The sequence below is a fragment of the Pomacea canaliculata genome, linkage group LG10 (genome assembly GCF_003073045.1).
Source record: "Pomacea canaliculata isolate SZHN2017 linkage group LG10, ASM307304v1, whole genome shotgun sequence".
In the NCBI taxonomy this organism is placed as follows: domain Eukaryota; kingdom Metazoa; phylum Mollusca; class Gastropoda; order Architaenioglossa; family Ampullariidae; genus Pomacea; species Pomacea canaliculata.
Window position 1 is genome coordinate 13,232,290 of NC_037599.1, and position 20,720 is coordinate 13,253,009.

Consider the following 20,720-nt stretch of genomic DNA (forward strand, 5'->3'; position numbering starts at 1 on the left):
ACAGCATCTGTGTCTGTCCTGTCATGTACTCCACTGTGTCCTGTCTATCCAGCACTGGACCTTCCTTGCCTCTCCCTCAATTCTCCTCCTTCTTTAATATAAATTTATGTTGCTGTGAAAAAAAAAAGCTGCTAGATTTATTGAATTTCGAGTCCCCCCTGCGGTTGCCTTGGCAGGGCCAGACCAAATGATTTCAGGGGCCGGACATTCCCCACCCCTGGTAAATAAGGGGTGCAGTCAAGCTGCTAAGACAAATGTGTCCCTCGCTGTTAAACATGACAGAGATGGTGATTCTGAGCAGAGGAGGCTGTCTTCCAACGGCTTATCCATCAACTGTCTTCATCCCCTTGCCTTAAACTTTGTAATCGTCTCGACGGCTCAGAAATTTGATGACAGGGAGAGACCACAAACACTTTTACGACTCTACAGAAATATTTTCGTGTTCGAAGCTTTGAAGATACACATAAACGAAAGTTTGAAGTAAAAAAAAAAAATCGAATGCTTTTCCCTGGAGCTTTAATTGTACTTTCCCCGGGGAAAGGCCGATAAATCAAATGCGTGAAATATTCTAGAAGTCCTGACCATTGTGATTACATGTTCCAGCCGTTTATTTTTCTGTAACACAAAAGCAGTCACCACAAACCATCTGAAACACGATGTAAAAATTATCGGCGGACTTCGGCTCAACATTTGCTGATGAGTTCTTTTCACTGGGAGGTGGCACGAGGCTGCAGAGTAAACAGGCTTTGTTGGGTTCGCGTATTGAAAAGTGCGTGTCATCTGCCAACTGAATTTTCTTTCTAAATCCACTGCTGGCTTCTTATACTAGAAAAGAAATTGTTGATGAAATAGCCTTCAATCTCCGCCATGCTAAACGAGGAGGGAGAAAATCAATGTCTGAATATATTTGACAGCAGTCACTCATCATCTCGTTCCTAAAGCGCAGAATATGTCTAAACTTGTTGTTTTGAGTTTTTTATTTTATTATTTTTTGTTTGTTTGTTTTCTATTCAAAAGGATTTGATTAAAAAACTTCATTTCTTAGAAATCAATTTTGAAGCTAATTGGGTGAGGGACATTAGAAATGAATTATATTTATAACAGGATGTGGTTATATAGTAGTTAGAGCGATAGTATCCCAAGCAGGAGGTTCCGGTTCGATGCCCGCTGGCGCAGCGACCTTCTCCCCAGTCGACCATTCAAATAAGAGTGGGGAAAGGTAACGGCAGCCAGAGGAAGAGGAGACTGGTTCACACAAGAGTTTCTCACACCTCACACCAACCACCTGTAAAAGTTAGGGAACGACTTTTACCTGTATTTACTAAACTTTTGGTGCAATAGTTCCGATTGTGATTATTTATGATAATCATGCATGTCAAATGCGCGTTCTCTCTTTCTCTCTCTCTCCCACACACCCATAAAAACACACGCATGCACGCACATTTATAGCGCTCAGGGAAAAATTAATCTGACATTCACCTAAAGAGTACAGCTGTCGCTACTATAAATTTTTTCGGAGATAACAAAGTGAGCAAAGCCGTCGGACACTGTCATTAGATAAATATGCAGGACGACAGATGTTCATTGTCAAAAAACAATCTTTATTGGACTAACCTGTATATACATACATAACGCTGTAATGACATACAAAATAGTTCCCTCGTCACTATGTGTGACATTCAAAATAAGAAATTAACAATATCGGTAAAAAGGACATAGGATTCACTGATGACAGACAAAAATGAGGAAAAGTATTCACAATGGAGTTAGGCTTAACCACTGACCATTAAATCACAAATCAAAGCATACAAGAATGCCAATGAATTTGTTACAGTCCAGCAACTGACAACCCTGAACTTTTTTTAATTAAAAGCCATTTTTGATTATCATTACAGATAACTCTTCTGTTATGAAAACAATTATCTTTTCACTTGATGATTTTAATTACCTGCATATTGTATTTGAGAAAATGGATAAAAACGTTGCTGCAACAAGAGTATGGCCAGACTGAGGTTTCGCAAGAAACCAACAAGGCCTTAAATTATTATGCTTTATCAAAAACGCTGCCACAGATGTTTGTCGCGTAAAACAAAATACACAGACAAGCTTCACTAATCATACAAAAAATTTTCCTCTTAATTCAACGACAGGTTTGTCCACTAAAAGCTAAAAAAAACATCGTAATAAAAAAAATGTGTATATCATAAAGTGCAATTATACAAAGCTTGTGGTACGGCATTCGTGAGTGGAAAATATAAACATTCTTTAAACGAGGAAAGACGGTATTGTTAAAAGACCCCATTACCATAAAGCATTGTAGACCGTACAACAATGAGCATACATGACAATTGTTAAAACTATACAGCCTAGTAAAAATTTACCCCAAAGCGATTTACACCAAAACGGACTTTTCAAATAAAATTATGAAAGATGGGTGGAAGAATCCATTTGAGCCACGTGTATACAAAGTATGTAGAAAGGCAGTAAAAACTTCTTGCGACCACAGAAACAACTAGAAACAGGACACGTCTGTTATACCCTGATTATTATATTCTGTGCATCAAAGGGCTTACTTTGTAAAGTTGAATTGTGTACCTGCGTGTCTTTTTCTGCACATGAGAGTGCGTCGAAGGTCACACATACTTTCAGATGCATTCGACCCCAGAAGGATGAATCAAAGGTGCTGCCCACAGTACGAATAAGTGAAGAGAGTTTTAGCATGGCCCATGGCGCAAGGGCGAACTGCCCACTGCAAGCTGACAAGTTATATTTTGTGTTCAAGTTTTGATGAATTTCAAGTTTTGGTCAATCAACTGCTAGTGAAAGAGGAAAAGAGTATGCGCGTGCAGATGTGTGTGCCGGTGTATGTGTGTGTTCAGGTGTGTTTGTGTTCGTGCAGGTGTGTGCGCGCGCGTGTGTAAAATAATGGTGGATAGAAAGAGAAAGTGTTACAGTGTGTCCTTGTGTCTCTTGTGTTAGGTCTGTCAGTAATAGCATAGTAATAGCAAAAATTACCCCTCAGAAATTTGAATGACTTAGATGTGCTAACCCGATAAACATCAACATTCTGTACCAACACAGCTTTGTTAAAACACAGCACACGCACGAGTTTTTGTCTCCGGTGACTTCAACTGTTCTTTACACGGCAAGTGCAATTAGTCACATATGTCACACCACTTCTTATGTGCAGCACAGAGATGGTCCAAATCCTCGGCTGTTCGGGTCACGACCCTACACAATGGTGCCCTGCTTGACGACTTCTCGGCACACGCAGATGGAGAAGATCAGCGCAATAACCTGATAACCAGAGATTGAGCATGGATTAAAAAGAACTGCACTAACACTTGAGCTGAATCACACGTGACCAACGCCTTTATAGATTAAACATATGTTCAGTGAAACAGTACATTTTAATGATAAAAATTATATAATAAAGGTGTGCTTAAACCTGTTTTTAAAAATTCCATATACTAATTTTATCTGAAGCCATGTTCATGTAGCAAAGGTTAAGTTACCCAGGAGCAAAATGAAGAAATCCAGGAAAAAGCTTCTCATCTCCTAGGCCCCGTGGGTATCTCTTTATGCTACTTTACCCCAGGGAATCTTTCCACTGCTTGATAACTACGGTTCCAGGGGTAAGGCAAAGCCCACAAATTCTGGACATTGTTTTTTCAACTACAATGATCTGACGTAAAGGTCCTTTATTTACCTGGGTGAACGACTTACCCTCGCTCCATGAATACGGTCCCAGGGCTGTTTGTACAATATTTAGAGAAAGACATGGACTGGTTTCTGGATATAGATATTACTACTACTGCTTGACACTTGCAACAGAGCAACATAATGCCTTTTTCTCTAACTTCGAAATATTTTACCACTTTTTACTATTATGAAAGGAGAAAAACTCTTCTTACCATTACAATGATGGCAGCAATGGCAACGCCCCCAACGATAAGTGCGTGCGTCTCGATAAAGTTCCAGAACTTGTCATAACATCCCTGCAAACAAATGTCACGTTCATAACTGTCATAACAGCCCTAAAACACGCGTCATGTTTATAACTGTCACAAAATCTTTGAAACACACGTCACGTTCATAACTGTCGGAATAGCTACCTATATAACAGTCGATAAACTGGTGTCTTCACTCATCTTTGGGAAAGGGAGTTCACCAGAACACCATGAACAGCAACTGACCGTTTGTCTTATATAAGCCACATTCCCAAAGCCAAGCTGAATGAGGAACAGAAGAGGAGAAGATTGAAGTGGCAGACGATGACTAAGAGAATAAATCAATGAAATCGGCAAAAGAAGGTGGTAGGTCTCCATGGAGAGACAAACTCAAGAGAAGGTAGGTCTACATGGAGAGACAAGCACATGAAGAGACATCTAGTAGATTCTCGACATCACCCTCCCTGTGTCTTGGGGGTCAATCCCCCGAGCGTCATGAAAGCAGGAGAGAAGACAAACACCTCGGAGGCTGCTGCATATTAACGTTTGGCCGTGATGTCAGACTACTGGCAAAATCTCTGATACTGTTTTGGGTTTTTTTTCCCCCTTGAAGCTAGCTCCAGAGATCAGCGAGCAAGGATTTTCCGATATAAGGATGACTTGCTCGCCACCGCCATCTTCTCCCAATTTGCATCCATAACTTCCGCTTTTCATGACTCGGGGAAAGACGCAAACACAAGATCAGAAGAGACAGCCCCCTGAGGATATGGAGGGGAGCGAACTGGCCTGGGCTGGTCAATAGTAAGAATCTCTTAAGCAGGCAGCCAGAAAACGAGAATGAACTTCCAGACCACGCGCACCGGGAAACGAAAATGAACGGCTATCACTCTACCCTCAATCAAAGTTAAAATTAAAAAATAAAGGCAAGAAAACAAAAAGAAGCAAAAAGCTGATGTTTCCATTCACATGACAAAATCTCAGTATGACGCAGACTGTGGAGTCAGGCTGGCCTCGTGCCTACAAACAGGAAAGTGCCAAGAACGATTCAACATTCTCCCCTCTCCTCATCCCCCAACACACGCATACCTCTTTCTTTTCCTCTGCTTGAGATGTCATTACAAAGACAACGATACTTACTGTCTTGTACAAATCGTCGTTCTCGTCCATAAATGCTGTGATCGGAGGACCGTCCCTAGGTGGCCCGAGTGTCATACCCAGCACCACTCCCGTGCACCGACCTTTGTTGGATGTTGGGCTACAGCAGGAGTTGGGTACGTACTGTCCTGTTTTGGTAAAGCAACAATGTCAGCACGCGTGCGGAAACACACTCACACGTGCCTAAACACACATCCTGTCAATATGTTAAGTAAAACTTAATTTAAAACTGTTTCAAATAACGTCATTTCATCCTAAGGACAGACCGATGCACACGCGCAAACAACATAAACGCTCTCACTACACACCATTGACTTTAAAGGTTTTCCCTCGCTCGCTCACGGGTCAGTGTTGAAAAACAAGGAATCAATTAACCAATGCTACATTTAATGAGATACGTCACACACATGCACACACCCACACAGACAATCGTATTTGGATGCACCCAAAACACACACTTGTTAATCATACCTGTAGAATTGTTCTTGAACCATTCGGTCTTAATCTTATAGATTGCCCAAGAAGTCTCTGAATTTTGGTCACCCTTGACACCACAGCATTCCAACTGAACATACAGGAAGTAAATGTAAGGACAAAATGTCGAGTGACAATCTTCATAATTAAATGAAAGAACATGTAACGAACCCCCGAGGTCAATTCATGATGAACAATATTAATGATGAATATTTAACAACCTGCAGTGTATGTTTGGTTGCACGAACCGTAAGGCCTATCGGGTCTGAAATCTGTGCTCAGTATATCGAAATGAAAGAAGTGGCTACAGTGCCTGCAGTCAGCCAGACTATCGGCATACAAGAAAATATAATCAAGGTGAATACAGCCCTGTTACATGTAGTACTATCAAACTGGGCGGAAAGGGCTATAGACTCGAGACAGGTCATTTACTAACGATAGAAAGCCCACAAGAACATACAATTAACTACTTCTTCTACAAAAATTAGAAAAATTGCAAATGTACATATTTTAGTTCATTTTTGTTTTTGCTCTGTTCGTAAATTTTGATTTCAACATCACCAGTACAACACTCACATCGCCAGACAGACGCCCACAACATGCAGTAATCACATTTAGTTAACGACATCAAGATATGCAAGACAGCCGGCAAGAACCGCTGCTGTTGCCATCATGATGCACGAGCCACACATACTCACACATCAGCCACTGATCTTTTATAAGTTAAAACATCGGATGTCTGATGACAGCGTGGAAAGAACGAGGTAACCAGCAAAGATCGAGTGCAAATCAGCACCGCAGCTTGTCTCACCTTGGTTTGAATGACATCCCAGTCATTGGTGACCTGCGTATTAAAGCCGTAATCCTTTATCAGGCTTTTTTCGGCCTCTTGCTCCAAGTATCCCCGCATCTGCATCAGTAATGAGATGAGACTGGGGTTAGAACGAAGCTCCATCGGGCGGAGCGGGATAATTCTCCCATTAGACCTGTTTTAAGCTTATGTGTGTGTGTGCGCGCGGAGGGGGTCAGGCAAGAGACAGATTTTTCTGTTTTGTAAAGTTTATAGGCTCTTGTAAAATTGGAAGAACCACTAAATAAATTTATTATTATTAATTCGTAACATGAGACATTTATGATCTATTCATGTACGAAAACAAACCCCTGGGATGATGCAAAGCTAACCAGTAGTAAATTAATGTGACCACATTCCTTGGGTTTCGTGTTCATGTTTACTATTATTAGACGTGTTCATAAAGACAAGTACACAGTTTTATTTATCCACAAGGGCAATTCAAGATAGTGCTTGTACTAGATAATACAATATTTTACCTTATCCCTGAAAACAAAGCCAGAAATGGAAGCGGCAATAAAGAAGACCACCAAGATCAGTATGGTAGCAAAGTACTGAAACAAAGAAAACACCACTACATTAAAATATTGTACCAAAGACAAACAATATTAGTTTTAAAACTCAGACTATTCAAACAATGCACAGTTTATCAGTTAAAACTAATCTTGTAGCCTGATCTGCACAGTTCCTAACTGCAAAAAGTGTGAAGTACAAATGTTTTAAGACTGCATGTAGCTAAAATGTTATCAACTTCGATAAATAATGAACGCCACAAAAAGTTCTTATAAAAAGCAATGAGAGAATTATCTCTCGTATAATCTTCATCTCTGAGTTTAGCTGGGGTGACAGGACAGTGTTTCTGCAGATATTCCAGGGCGATGAGTTGAAGAATTGGTGAGAGAGCATTCTGATATCAGCCCCCTCCTCCTGCGTCGATAAAGTGGAAGTTATACTGTAAACCTGTTAAAGTTATTTTAGGCTGTATCTTAAGCCCACACTAGAACAGGTTATGCACCTCGGGGAAACACCAAAGCGAGACTTTTCTATCAGGCCACTCTCACACGAGCTCGTGTCAGTAAAATCCGACTAGGACACCATCGTCTGCTCCTTTATTGGTGACCACAGTGCTCTGTTTGAAACGCTGTAACAATAGGCCTCTAGAACTTCCGACAGAACTGCTGGTGTAACCAAGAACGCCAAGCTTCTACACTTTACTCATTCAACCTTCTAAAAAGTAGCACAACTTTTTATAATCAATGTTCAAAACCAGTTCCGTGCATAATAAGACCTTTGCTGCCGTGAGATATGTAAGAACAATATTTAAATCAAGTTGTTGTTCAAAAATTATGCTCCCTGCACTATGTAAATGATACTCCCCACATTATGTAAATTTGGGCGATTTAGCAAAGAAATGTGGACCAACGTGTTTGCAGCTCGTGTCCCTCTGACCTCCGACGCTGAACAATGCAATAAAATGGCGGCGTCCCCTCGCAAAAGTAGTTACGCCTTCTGGGTTAATCTCCTTATTATTAGCGGTTGCTGTCATTAGGGTGAGCTATCTGACCGCGGCAGGCATAAATGAGCATCTCAAACGCTCAGTTATGCATTTGAGGAGGAATCTGTTACTGAAGGAGCACTGCAGTTTCAAGAAGATGGTAAGTAGATGGTGTTGAGCATCAAGAATGATGTACTTGACATTCCTGGCAAGTCTCCGTTGACCAGTAACCTCTACCAGGTCCGACCTTTTATCCACTGACCTTTTCATCAGTCCACGTCTTTAGGTCGTGATCATCACGAATGTGGCGCCAATCATACAGTAATGATGATCGTACCTACAGCATAGCACGTGACAGCGAACCTCCCTTCTTCCACCGCCTTTTAACTATTCAGCGATAGGGTTAATTTTGTAGGCACAGGCAAGCCTGGGACTAACGATAGCTCCAAGTCGGCCACCTACTCACCAGGCTATGACCTTTCCAGTAACCGTGGCTCTACCACCATCATCAAAGCAAAATATCGGTACTCGCTTTTTTTTTCATGGCCAGCTCGATAAGTACTTCAAGACCAGAATGCTTCCATCGAGAAATATTTTCTTGACCATCGGATCCGTCGCAGTTGGAGATGTCGTTACAGAGGTGATGGCCCGACAGCCTTTGAACCGTCATCACAGACAACGCATATTGTTGTGAAGTACAAAAGGTCAGCGGTTATGCAAAGAGGCCAGAAAAAATCGGTTCCCGATACTACAAAGTACTTGTGGTAAACAGGTACAGGAACATAAGACCCACTTTGCCTACAAACCTAATTTGCTCCTTGAAAGATGCTAGCACGAAGCCGTGGAGGTGAGCCACATCACATACTATACTAACCTCGCAGACTATGCCGAAGACTTAGTGAATGGCAAGAAAGACTGATGCAAACGACAACGTAGACGACAAAGAAGGTTCGCCTATTGTAACTGAATTACCACTCTTGTCAGGCGCATGTACAGTAAACACTAAGAGAAATAAGGTTGAATGATCTGACTTTGCCACCTACGAACCTTGTGCTCACTGAAAAGGTCGCTTCCTACTCCACAGCAATAGAACAGCTACCAACATTTTTGCAAATCTTGGTGACAAAAAAGACCCGCACACTCAACTGAGTGAAACTTTAAATTTTGTTCAATTGTTGGGTAAGGGGAGTAACCTCTCAGTTGTTTACTATGTCTAGTAAACGACTTCCCTCCCCTTTCACCGTTTTCTTGGGACGGGGGGACGAGGGTGGATTTTTTTTAAGGGTAACCACACCAAGTACCGGATACTTTTGTTCTCCAACCAAGCGCAAAACCACCAGAAGCCTTCTTATTGTGCTCTCTCTAAAATCTATGTTTACTCCATCTTTTCCATGGCCTAGGCATTTTTGTTTTGGGTGGAAGGGAAGGAATACTTTTGGGGATTGTTGCACGTTTCTAAAATTTGAAACTGATTTAAAGAAGTTTACAAACGCTTTTCAAAAATCGCTTCTATGCCATTAAGATGCGTTGTATAAGCGCATACGAAACATTGTGATGATGGGAACGAAAGTCTGGCTAAAAAGTTTTATCTTATTTCAAACAATTTAATTTTAAATAGTTCTGAACTTGTGTTGAGCCCTGTCTCTGTAAAACCGATTCTCTAAATAAATTTAAAGCCTAAAAGAGTCTAAACTTAGAAATGTGTTGTGCAAGTGGCCCCTGATCGCAGTTACCCAGGCGCCAAGGGAGGAGAGAGGCATGGTAGGCGGGATTGATTTCAGGGTAAACCTGTCCCGCGTGAAAAGATTCCTCCCATGAATGGACTAATCATAAACGTGTGGGACAGAATGCCTCCTTTCGCTGCCTTCCGTCATTCCCACTTTTTTCCAGCTTCCCAGATGGGCCAAGACCTCGGATCGATCTACTTTAGCCTGTGGTCGGCCAGGATTACCTCCATTTCCAAGTGAAAGAGAAGCAAGCCGCCATCAGGCCGACTACGGGCTACAGAAAGCGGGATCGTGCGGTTCTGAGGCGGACGTGCAGGGCGGCGCCGTGGAACCACAAAAAGACTCAATTTGCGGAGAGGCGACCCCCAACATTTTTTTTTCCTTTCTAGCGAAATTAAGCGAATATGACGCTAATATATTACACTCAATGGCGAATATTATTTTCCAGTTTCTTCTCCTTTACTTCCAAACGAAGTACAATAAATACAATAGTCAGGAGAATATTCGGCGTAGAACGATGCACCATTTAACATAAAAAACGCTTGATGAAAGATATTATTTTTACAAGATAAATGGCAGTTTGAAGTGTTACCAGTGCATCATCTGTTACGCGGAAAAGTTCGCCTGTGCCACATCCAACCAATGCAAACACCCGCTGCCCGTTATTTATCTTTGGTAATCTGCCTGTCGCAACGGTCTGCTTATGGATTTGCAACTCATGCACGGTGCAATAAATAAGCATCAATCACTTTTGCACCCAGCATTCTATTACTTGGAATACTTTTTTTTCCGTGGACCACATCTAAGATATATGATGAACTCCCACAAGGTTTTTGCCTTTCATGAGTGCTAGCTGCTCTGCTCCGTGACAGTCTGCACGTTTAGTCTCAGACTTTGTCAAGTGCATGCTTCCTGGACTATTGGGATTATGGACCTTCTTAATAGAATATATAATGTCCAATGTGGCTATTTTTGGAAAATGGTCCCATCCTTTTCACTATGAAAGACGAACAAAATCTGGAAAAGCGGATAGCTGAGTGGTCAGAAACCTGAAGCACGGACTCTAGACCATCCCACACCCAGGTGGCGCCGACTTCTCTCCCTCCTGCTCCTTGAACCAGCTACTGAAGACACCTGCTTATTTTTTTTAGGAAAAATACGGCGAGGTCACTTTACCATAAAAAATATACTTCCGTATCTTCCATAAATTAATTTAAACTCACTGTACGATCATTAAAGTTCCCTCTCTTTAATATATACATTTGCGGTTACATGTAAAAGTACAAAGTCTGACAACAACAAAGAGACGGATGAACGGTCACGGTGTTTACTGAACAAACTAATTTCTTACTCACTCTTTCTCCCCTCCTCCCTCCTGTTCTTAAGGTAAGCTTAAAATATTGAACTGGAATGTTGGTGGACCTACACTTTCTGAACACGATACAGAATACTTGAAATCTGTTGATGTAAATCGCATGCCAGAATTACATTATCATAACATGCAGTAAAACAAATCTGCTGAATTCTAAATGCACTTTGCCCGAGCTAAAATGTAAGCCATCATAGAATAGTGTTGTAGCCATGATAAGGACATATTTAAGCGATTTTGTTGAATAAATAATAATGACCACGATTAAATAACGATGTTCAATATGAACAGAAAGAAAATGAACTTGGAGATGGGTTGTGTGGGATGGGGGCAACAAAAGTCACATATTTTTAAATGAGACAAAGACAAGGAAAGTACTGAAGAAACTAACTCGCAATTCGTGAAATAGATCATAACATGATTGAATCCGCTGGTTTCTTTGTCAACTGCATATAGTCATTTCCCTGACAATGTTCTAGGCATCAAGAGGACCTTACAGAAGTAAACAGGACTAGGTTCACCATAGACTACCAACAACCACTTCAAAGAATCACTTTCAATGCAGCATCCAGATTTAAATATAATCAAAAACCAGTGGTAAAAGATAAATGCCAGCCATTTATACACTTCCTATATGTATGCACCACTCTGGTACATTACAATACTCATGTTGACTAAAGAACGGTAGGTGAACAGAATTCATCCCAAAGATATGGAACAGAAGGAAGCACAACGAACAGTACTCACCATTCCAAGCATGATGCGGTTCTCCTGCCATGCTCCACAGCAACCAAGGAAGGAGATGACCACCATCAAGGCTCCTGCCACAATGATCAAGATGGAACCTGCTCTGAAGAGGTCACTACCGACCACAGCAGATAAACCAGTAATGAAGTCTGTGACGTGAGCGTAAATACCAAGTCCTAGAACCACACCGCCAACCAGCTGAAGAACAGAGCAAGAGCAAAAGTGAAAGCAGACAAACATTGGTTACATGCTAATAACAGCATGACACAAAAAATAACAATATTTCAATAAACTTTCACCAACAGAATTAAGGTAAAACTAAAAGAATGAAAATCACTAATGACACTTTTGGGTACATCTTAGATGACTTAGATGGTCTCAAGTTTTGCATACTTGAGGCCACCTGAGATATACACAAACCTTTCACACAATCAGAAGACTATTTTATATCCACTGTGTCTGCCTTCATGTACATACTTGAGTATGTGGTCATAATTTTGTGTGTATATGTTTTGTATTTTGTGAGCTATATACACAGTGGTTTGTAATAATGTACACATACTTGAATATTTGGATGTAATTGTACACACATGCCCAGTATGGATTATGCACACACTAGGTGGATCATACATAAATTTGTAGAGCATGTGGATGAATTGGTGAACATGTACTTGTGTGAGCTGCAAGATGGAAACTTCGGCTGCTTACCCCAGCCTCCCACCCCCTTCCCACAAACTTTGTAATGAGTAAACCTCATGCTAATGACAAGTGGTGGACTCAGGATGTATCGCCAGGCTTTCACCACTTTTTTCACAACTTCACATAAGCAATACACACATACAGGCAGAAAAAGAAGTTGTTTACCCCAACGCACTTTAAAAAATGAAACAGGATATATTTGCATCCTACTTTGCAATGACTCTTGTGCTTACGTGGTTGGTCAAAACACAATTCTGATTAAACGCACATTACAGTACATGACACACATCCCCTCTTGCAATCCAGGAATTCAATACATAGAGTTTATGTACTGCCCCTGCTTTCATCGTCTCCCCTGGGTAAAACATTCCTGCTTAATGAGAAGTGAGTGATGATAAATCAGAGAATACAGAGATTCATTAACCAAAGACAACAAGTACTCACCAAGACAAGAACATTAAAGATGACCAGAGTTATCTTCATGCATTTGGGGCAGCCCTCCATTGTCATGGTGTGCTAGTAATTGCGACTCTGCGACTCTATTAAGACACAAATCCAGATTGAAAAACAAAATCAGTTCGTAGTAGGTAAGTTTTCACTTAAATGTTAGATGAACTTATTATAAAGTATGACTATTGCTCCTAATATTGTCTAATATAGACTCTCAGAGAGACTTTCTGTTTGCTTGACAGACACAAAAGAAAAAAGAACAAAGCTGATTGTTATTAATAAACAGTGCGACTGATAAACAGTGAGTTATCCATCTATGAGGTAGGTAATACTTTCTAAATATAAAACCTTGTCTCAAGCTGCCTGTCAATATTTTAACAGTTTGATCATGCACAATCTCTCATAGTGCTGCAGTTTCCAAGATACTAGACCACAGCTCTATTGAAGCCAAGACAATAAATAAAGTCAAGCAAAAGAAAAGATGGTTTTAACAGCATCCCAACCCACTTTACAATATGGAGAAAGAGAAGAACAGATGACTGTAAGACTGAGAATGGGTTACTCAAGACTCAGACATTGACTACAAACATAAAAAAAATTTCAAAAACATCACTTGTGATGCAGTATCTGGATTTAAATATAGTCAAAAACAGTGGTGAAAGATCAATTGGATTCTACGGTAACAGGCTCAACATGTCAACACATCAGACAAACTGTTTATTTCCACCAATTTCTGCATTGGAGTCCCCAAAGTGCCCCAATGATTGTGGCCCATTTCCTGCAGGACTGTCCAACCCACTAAAAGAGCAGATATTTGCATTTTCAGAGATATATAGGCAACCATGTTGTCTTGCTGACACTTAAGAAGAGTGGAACATAAAATCCTCCTACACAACACATGTGACATAAATAATAAAGTTTATTTTTCATCTTCACCTTTATAAGGTTAACTGTTATACCAATATATGGCTTATTTTGAAAAAAATATACCTGAAATCATAAAAGATTTCCATAACAGGTTTTCTCCCTACAAACTTCCTTACAAACCGGAACTGCAAGGCTAAAGTGAACTGGTATATAATATACGCAGGTACTTCCATAATGCAAGATAAAGAACAACATCCAGTGTCATCATTGAATAAAAGATTAGTAACTATGTAAAACGGAAAAACAGGTTTCTGCTCATCATATATACACAAAAGCATTAGCTCTCTCACACACACATAAATATTCATGTATCAGTGACATAGGACCCAGGGGTCAAGGGGTCAAGTTCTTAAAAGTATCAAAGGCCAAGATGCTTCCCTTCGCTCAGAAACTTAATGATTTTGAGCAGCTGCATAAAAACTATACCGACAAATTGCTTTTGTCTGTGTCCTGTGACAAATATGTACACTTCTCTGATAAAAGCTTTCCATGCTATTTAATACTGGTAAATACCATTTCTATTTTAATAACTGATTCATGACTAGCATTGCACATGAATGCAGATGGCCACACTGCTTGCCCCATTTCCTGAGACTTGACTTTCATGTATATGTTTGAACTGATGTTATACTGTTTTCCTATTTCGAGTGGTATATGGATATGCAAAGATTTGTAATACTTGCAGAAGATCGAGACTGTAAATTCCTGACTAAATGAACTGGACTAAGTTTATATTTTTGATGGCCTGTTTTAATTATCTATATAGAGTAATTTTCTCAAGTTAATGTTGGCAGACAAAACATTTTCCTGAAAAATATTAATTTTAAAAAATGCTTTTTATTTGTATGCTGACACGGAAAATGCATATTACAGGTCGTGTTCAGGTGGTTACCTATTTTCCTTTACTTTTAAAGTGTCTGATAAATCAATTATACTATCCGGAAATAAACGGTATTAATTGTGGTCTTCTAGCCATTTCTACCATGATGTAAACAGGGCTTTCAATGACAGATGTCACCAAACCTTCACACACACACACAAACAACACGCATGCACACGTTATAGGTATTCAAAGCAGGACCATAAAATAAAATGCATACTCGCTTTACTTACCTTAAAAACAGAGATTAATGGCACAAACCAGAACAAACAAAAAATCTTTGTGTGATTCGCCGAGTGATAGCTGACACACGATCACGAAAGCTGGTTATAAGCTTAGCGTGTATACAGAACAAAGGTGATGATTGAAAACGATTCCTTTCCTGTCCGCAACCATTTCTAAACGCGGAGGACAAATGCTGTAAGAATTAATAACTGGTTTTTCCACAAAGTGTAGGCATTAAATAACAAGCACTCAACTTTGCTGCTGTTTACGCAGTTGTGCTAAAAGTGGATCCGGATTTTAAAGCAAGCTATATATAGATTTATCTTTTTATCTGATAGACGTAAGAAATCGCTTATAAAATTAATTTAGACTTAATTAATTACTCATTCAAATTTTTCCAGAACATTACTTTCGAAGAATCAGGACTGAAATAAATGTTCCATCGTTTTTATCGTCTGTAAAATGCCGGCCTTGACCTCAGGAAGCATTGCTTGAACCGCGAACTTGTATGACATGTCTGTCCCTTAACTCACGTCCTATGAATGTGGTCTGTGTTCACTGTAGTATTATACAACCCGGAACTCATCTATGAACGTGTTCTGTGTTCACTGTGCTATGTATACAACCCGGAACTCACCTAGCTATGACTGTGGTGGGTGTTGGCTGTACTGTGTACATAGAGGTCACGGTCGCCTGTACGTGTCTTCGTATAACGCTCAGAATAGACTTTTCTAGAGACACCGGCTAATACTTTCATCGGAGAAGTGAACTCAGGAACCTTGACGTGCAAAAAATCATCTGTCTGCTAGTAGCCTACTTATATAATTCTTCTTTGTTGTAGTGTCCTTTTTAAGGAGGTGGGTGGGGCGTTGGGTGGTTCACTCTATATATATACACACACGTGGCCTATATTGTCCTAATAATGAAATTGCTTGAGGTGGAGTTTGTCCCAGTTGAAATAAACAAATTTGTGCTCCGATAGACATTGGCAAAAGAGGGAAACACCAAACGGGTATTTATAAGGACAACCAGCTAGCAGCATTGAAAGCCGGAAATTCATATGGGTTACCCATAATGACATCGAGTCATGTGACACCAACAAGGGCCATAGCCCCCAATGATGGCAATGACTTCTAGCCAATGGCGTGCTATATAGCGACCGGAAGCGTGCGATTGACATGTGAGCACACAAGGCAGCCGCCATTTTCAAATTTATGTTCCTCCTTTTCTTTTCCAACAGCTGAGCGAAAGGTTCTCCAGCGATCAATTATGGACAAAAAGTCTTATCAGTGCAGGGATTAGGCATTCTTCACATGCTGTTCAGATGATTTCTTGCAGCCTTCTTAATTTCAGAACATATATCCCTCGTGACTTTGCAAGAAAGTGTAGATACTTGTTTGAACTTCACCGTTGGAAAGCAACAGAATTTTGACAGTTCCTTCTGTTAACTGGTATAATAGCGTTAAAAGGCCAGGTTTCTGTTAGGAAGTGTTATCATTTTCTTCTCTTATTTATTGCTATTTTTTGTCTTGCAAGTCCTGAGCTGTGTGTGCTCTATGCAGATTATTCTAATAACCTTTTATGTTTATACAAGACGCAGAGCGTTTGTATGGTAGGGGAGTTTTTGTGTATAATGTACATAGTCTCACATTGCTGATGATGTTAAGAGATTTGGACTCTTACTCCGCATTTCCATTTGAGAACTATTTAGGCCAGCTTAAATGACTTGCTCGAACACCAAACTGTCCACTGCGGCAGGTAATTAAAAGAATATCTGAAAATGTGCAGATGGGCCTTTCCCTTAGACAGCATAAGGATTCTGTTCCCAGTGGTGAACCAAAAAAAACCTCATAGAGGTGGCCCATTAAAGATTCCACCAAAGTCTGTTTAGCCGATGCAAGCTTCATTATTAAAGCTAAAATGCCAGATTCCTCATGGCCCATGCATCCAATTCACCTGCACAAGTCATTAAGTAAGTGCATTTTTTTAATTCATAATTAATTCTTGTAGAGAAAGAAAATTTATGTGAGCATTAATGGTCAAAATGACAGCTACGCCATGATGTGCTGCAGGAGATAAAAAGATTATACTGTTTGAACAGTATAACATGTCATTAAACCACAGATAGTGTGGCTTTGGTTATTATGCTGCACTATAAAAGTCTATTATTGTTAAAGGGAAATTTATGATGTAGTTTTTGTCTTGATTTGTGACATCTAATTGGCTACTTTTTAATATTATAAAGATAACTACCAAGAAGCTAGACGAATCTGCAAGAGACTAAAAGAAATGTCAGAGGTGGAGAGTGATGACACAAATACTCCCACTGCATCAAAAAGGACACGGAGAACTCCAATTAGATTTCAGTCATTTTCTCTACCATGTTTTATGGATCTTTTTGTGGATACCCTGTAGAGACACAAGGCTGTGTCACCTTCCTGGTAAAATAGTGTAGTTGCAATGATAAACAAAGTTTGTCCAATAACAATAAAATGTTCTTTTAAAAAAATAAAGGTTTTAAACAACATATCAATAGCTTCTAGTTTTAAATTTACTGAGCTGAATAAGTTAATGCAAATGTATTCATTTGACACAGGGATGCACAGCTAACAGACTGAAGGAGAGAATGATGCAGAGAAATCACTATGTGATGACCATTCAGTTATGCAGCAGTGTCCACCATCATTGCCATACTCTTTGCCGCCAGTGGTTGTAAGCCCTACGTGTCCCCAAGTGGCAGATATCAGCAAAGCAGCGTTTCACCTTTGCCATCACGCCTCCAGTGCCCCTTGTCTGGTGTTCATCCTGCCAGCATAGGGATCCACAACCCCTTGGAAGGTAATTTGAAGTCAGTTTGTTTATGATCACTTTTAACATTTTGTTTTTCTTACCCTCGGCCAAGACTTTTGAACAGTGTTTTTATGAAATATCACTAGAAGGGGAAAGTCCCAGGCTTCTTTTGCTATAGTGAAAAAAATTCAAATAAATATGGATCACTTTTTGAGATGTTTTCTGCTATTGCGTTCGTTGGTTCCAGATAAACACGATAGACTAGAGAAAGCTGTACAACCTACAACCTATATTGTCTCTTCAGGATGAGAAGAAAACTGATGTGAAAGACATGAAAAATAGGCTTGTGCGGATGGAGCGCCAAACCCAAGGAAAGGAGGTGACACGGGGGAATCAGCCAGAGTAGTTAGTGCACCTCTTCGCTCGAAGTGAATAATTCAACAATGGATGGGCATGTGCTGACCATCACTTTGGGCTGTGCCAACAGACATACTATCATCTGGAGCTCGTCGTCCCCACTAGGTGACAGTTATTTTGCAAATGAAAGAATGTACCTTGCGTACATTACGTCGGGGATCATCCCCATTCAATATAAAAAAAATTTCTAATTTTGCCAATTTGGGACATGTGAACGATACATTTTTGAGGAAAAGGCTGCCACGGTTTTCTGCAGTCGTTGACGTCTTGAAGCGCCAATCCGTCGCAGCCGCACTTGCAGCAGAACAGACTCCTGTGGACGACGGGATCAGTGTGATGACAGATGCACGGCACGCTTGTCGGAAAAATTCGTATCACACTGATCATGTTACTTTAGGACTGTCGACTCACAAGGTTGTAAACCTCCAACATATCACCAAAGAGGACGACGTGTGCACCCAGCGGCACGAGGCAGTGGGATGTGAGAGGATGTATGCAAGTATGAATGAGTCAGGTGTTAGAATTCAAGAACACGTTCACGATCGTAACGTGACAATAAATAAGTTAGTGAAACATAAAGGTGTTAGAAACATCAACGAGAGGTGGCACGTCGCTAAGAGTATCAAAGCTGGGATGAAAAAACTGGCGCAAGGTAGTAAAGTCAACATCGGCAAGACGTGGCATCCTCAGCTCAGCGACAAGACAGCAGCGGTCAGAGATCATGTGTACTGGTGTATAGATCATGCGATGGCGACCCTGTGAGACTTAGGCACTTGTTGGATGGATGTATTACACATTTCCAAAACATCCATGACAAGTGTAACCAAGGCTCACCTTGCAGGCAATCGCTCTATATACCATCTCTAATAGTGCTGACTGATCCTGCTGCTGTCAAGCTGCTGAGCGACTTTCTACACGGCCATGTCCTTTATAAACATCCAGAGGACTACGTGATGTCTAGGGACACATTTTATGTTGAAAGTTTTAATAATATATGTCTGATGTATCTGCCTAAGCGTGTTCATATTAAAAACACGATGCACTATGACATGCGCATGGGTCTCGCTGTTTTAGACTGGAATGAACACGTTGATAGAGACTCTACTTCAAATTACAACAAAGCAAGTGTACAGCACAATCGGAGACAATTTGGACAACGCACATTAAAAAAGAAAACTTATAATTTAGTAGAGGATATCTGGAGATGTGTCGTTGAACAATACAAATTTGATTCCGAACATGAGGAAAATATGTTAATTGAAACAGACAGTAGTTCGGATGAAGATTTGGAAATTAATAATATAATTTAAATAACAAATTCCAACCATCATTCATTAATGAGATAATAATTTACCATCAATGTTTGTACTGAATTGTTGTTACCACGGTACAGCTCCACACCGATAAATGTATTGTCTATATAGACATGTTCCTTCCAGTCTAAAACTGCAAGACCCACTCGTATGTTATCGCTGATTTTTATCTTGTTCACTTTACATTTGTTATTCTGTGATATCAATTGAAGGATGAGTAATAGTGTTAAATTTTGTGCTTCCATTGTTATACTGGTGATTTTGCTTTGTTATGTATCAATCTGTACGGCAGTGCCTCCAGCCACTGATTTTGTTTGAAAATTCAGTTGTTTTTATGTTTGTGTCACTTGCGCTGTTCATTCTTCTCTGTTTTGTATATTCTAGTTTTGTTTGTTGGTGGAGAATACATTCAGTCCTAACCCTGACAGTGTGTTCAGTTGGAAACCGTTTCACTTCAGCTTTCTAACCGCCAACACCAAGTACTCAGCTCAGAAAGACATTGCATTGCTAGGCTAGAGCCTGTGACAGTAGGTTCACATAGAAGTCGTTTCGCCTCATCGCTCAGACCCTGCGGCAAGTACAATGGTCGGAGGAGGAAGAAGTTTTATTGCCAGGCTGGTCGGCGGTGTCTCTGATCTCTACCCCGCCTTTGTCCAGGTACAGTAGTAATTTGAGACGACTGGACACAAATAGCATCGCGTGTACTCCTACCTTCCCTCGCACGGGCGATACCACTGTCTTCTGTCCTGACAGAAAACTTCGGCCTTTAAAATCTTCAGAGGATGTAGAACGTCTCAAGTTGGATATAAAGACAGATACAGTAAACGTGCACGCTTGGTTCCAATACTACTAGGGAACTCATTTGAAAATGGCACAGATGGTGTGCCCCTGATTACATGCTTTAAGCTGAATACCTCCACGCATCGCCAAATAGCATTCCTGGAAACAGACAATAATAAACATACATCATTTTTTAAAATAAAACTTGCTGTGGGCAGTATCATGATACATGTTATGAGAACTAGTATTATGAGACCAAAATATACAAAAATTTGTAAAGCATTGACTTTATATGTACAGTGTTATGTATAAGAATTTAACAGACAAATTAAAAATGTAGAGCTTTACTTGTCTTCCAATTTGTTCTCCACCCCAGAACTATTTACTGACTTGAACAGTCTGTGTGCAGCTGCCCTTTCCCTTCTGCCAGTTTCGCGATCCCTTGCCCCAGTTAACCAACTAGATATCTGCA

The 20,720-nt window shown here is 40.3% G+C and overlaps 1 protein-coding gene and 1 long non-coding RNA gene across 4 annotated transcripts; one reads left to right on the top strand and one right to left on the bottom strand.

Annotated features, from left to right (window-relative positions):
• Positions 1-1,580: 1,580 nt before the first annotated feature.
• Positions 1,581-15,608, bottom strand: LOC112573844 (tetraspanin-18-like). Of its 3 annotated transcripts, none has more exons than XM_025254486.1 (9): positions 15,485-15,608; positions 12,911-13,005; positions 11,768-11,965; positions 6,909-6,983; positions 6,391-6,489; positions 5,577-5,670; positions 5,088-5,233; positions 3,915-3,998; positions 1,581-3,297 (listed from the first exon to the last, which is right to left on the bottom strand). In XM_025254486.1, the coding sequence occupies exons 2-9, from the start codon at positions 12,974-12,976 to the stop codon at positions 3,232-3,234; spliced, it is 828 nt and encodes a 275-aa protein (XP_025110271.1). In that variant the 5' UTR covers positions 12,977-13,005; positions 15,485-15,608; the 3' UTR covers positions 1,581-3,231. The 3 variants fall into 3 exon arrangements, with proteins under 3 accessions (XP_025110271.1, XP_025110272.1, XP_025110270.1); XM_025254487.1 differs by having other exon boundaries at positions 15,586-15,604; XM_025254485.1 differs by lacking the exon at positions 15,485-15,608 and adding an exon at positions 14,957-15,401.
• A 978-nt stretch (positions 15,609-16,586) lies between these two features.
• LOC112573846 lies at positions 16,587-18,286 on the top strand. Its single transcript, XR_003101289.1, has 3 exons — positions 16,587-16,920; positions 17,545-17,786; positions 17,986-18,286. It is a non-coding gene; the product is annotated as an uncharacterized LOC112573846 (long non-coding RNA).
• Positions 18,287-20,720: the final 2,434 nt, after the last annotated feature.

Excerpts from the sequence above, each read along its gene's own strand:
- LOC112573844 (XM_025254486.1), bottom strand. The coding sequence starts at position 12,976 with ATGACAATGGAGGGCTGCCCCAAATGCATGAAGATAACTCTGGTCATC. Across the intron at positions 6,490-6,908 it reads GCTTTGTTTTCAGGGATAAG|ATGCGGGGATACTTGGAGCA; the intron begins GTAAAATATTGT and ends TTACTGATGCAG. Across the intron at positions 3,999-5,087 it reads ACGACGATTTGTACAAGACA|GGATGTTATGACAAGTTCTG; the intron begins GTAAGTATCGTT and ends ATTTGTTTGCAG.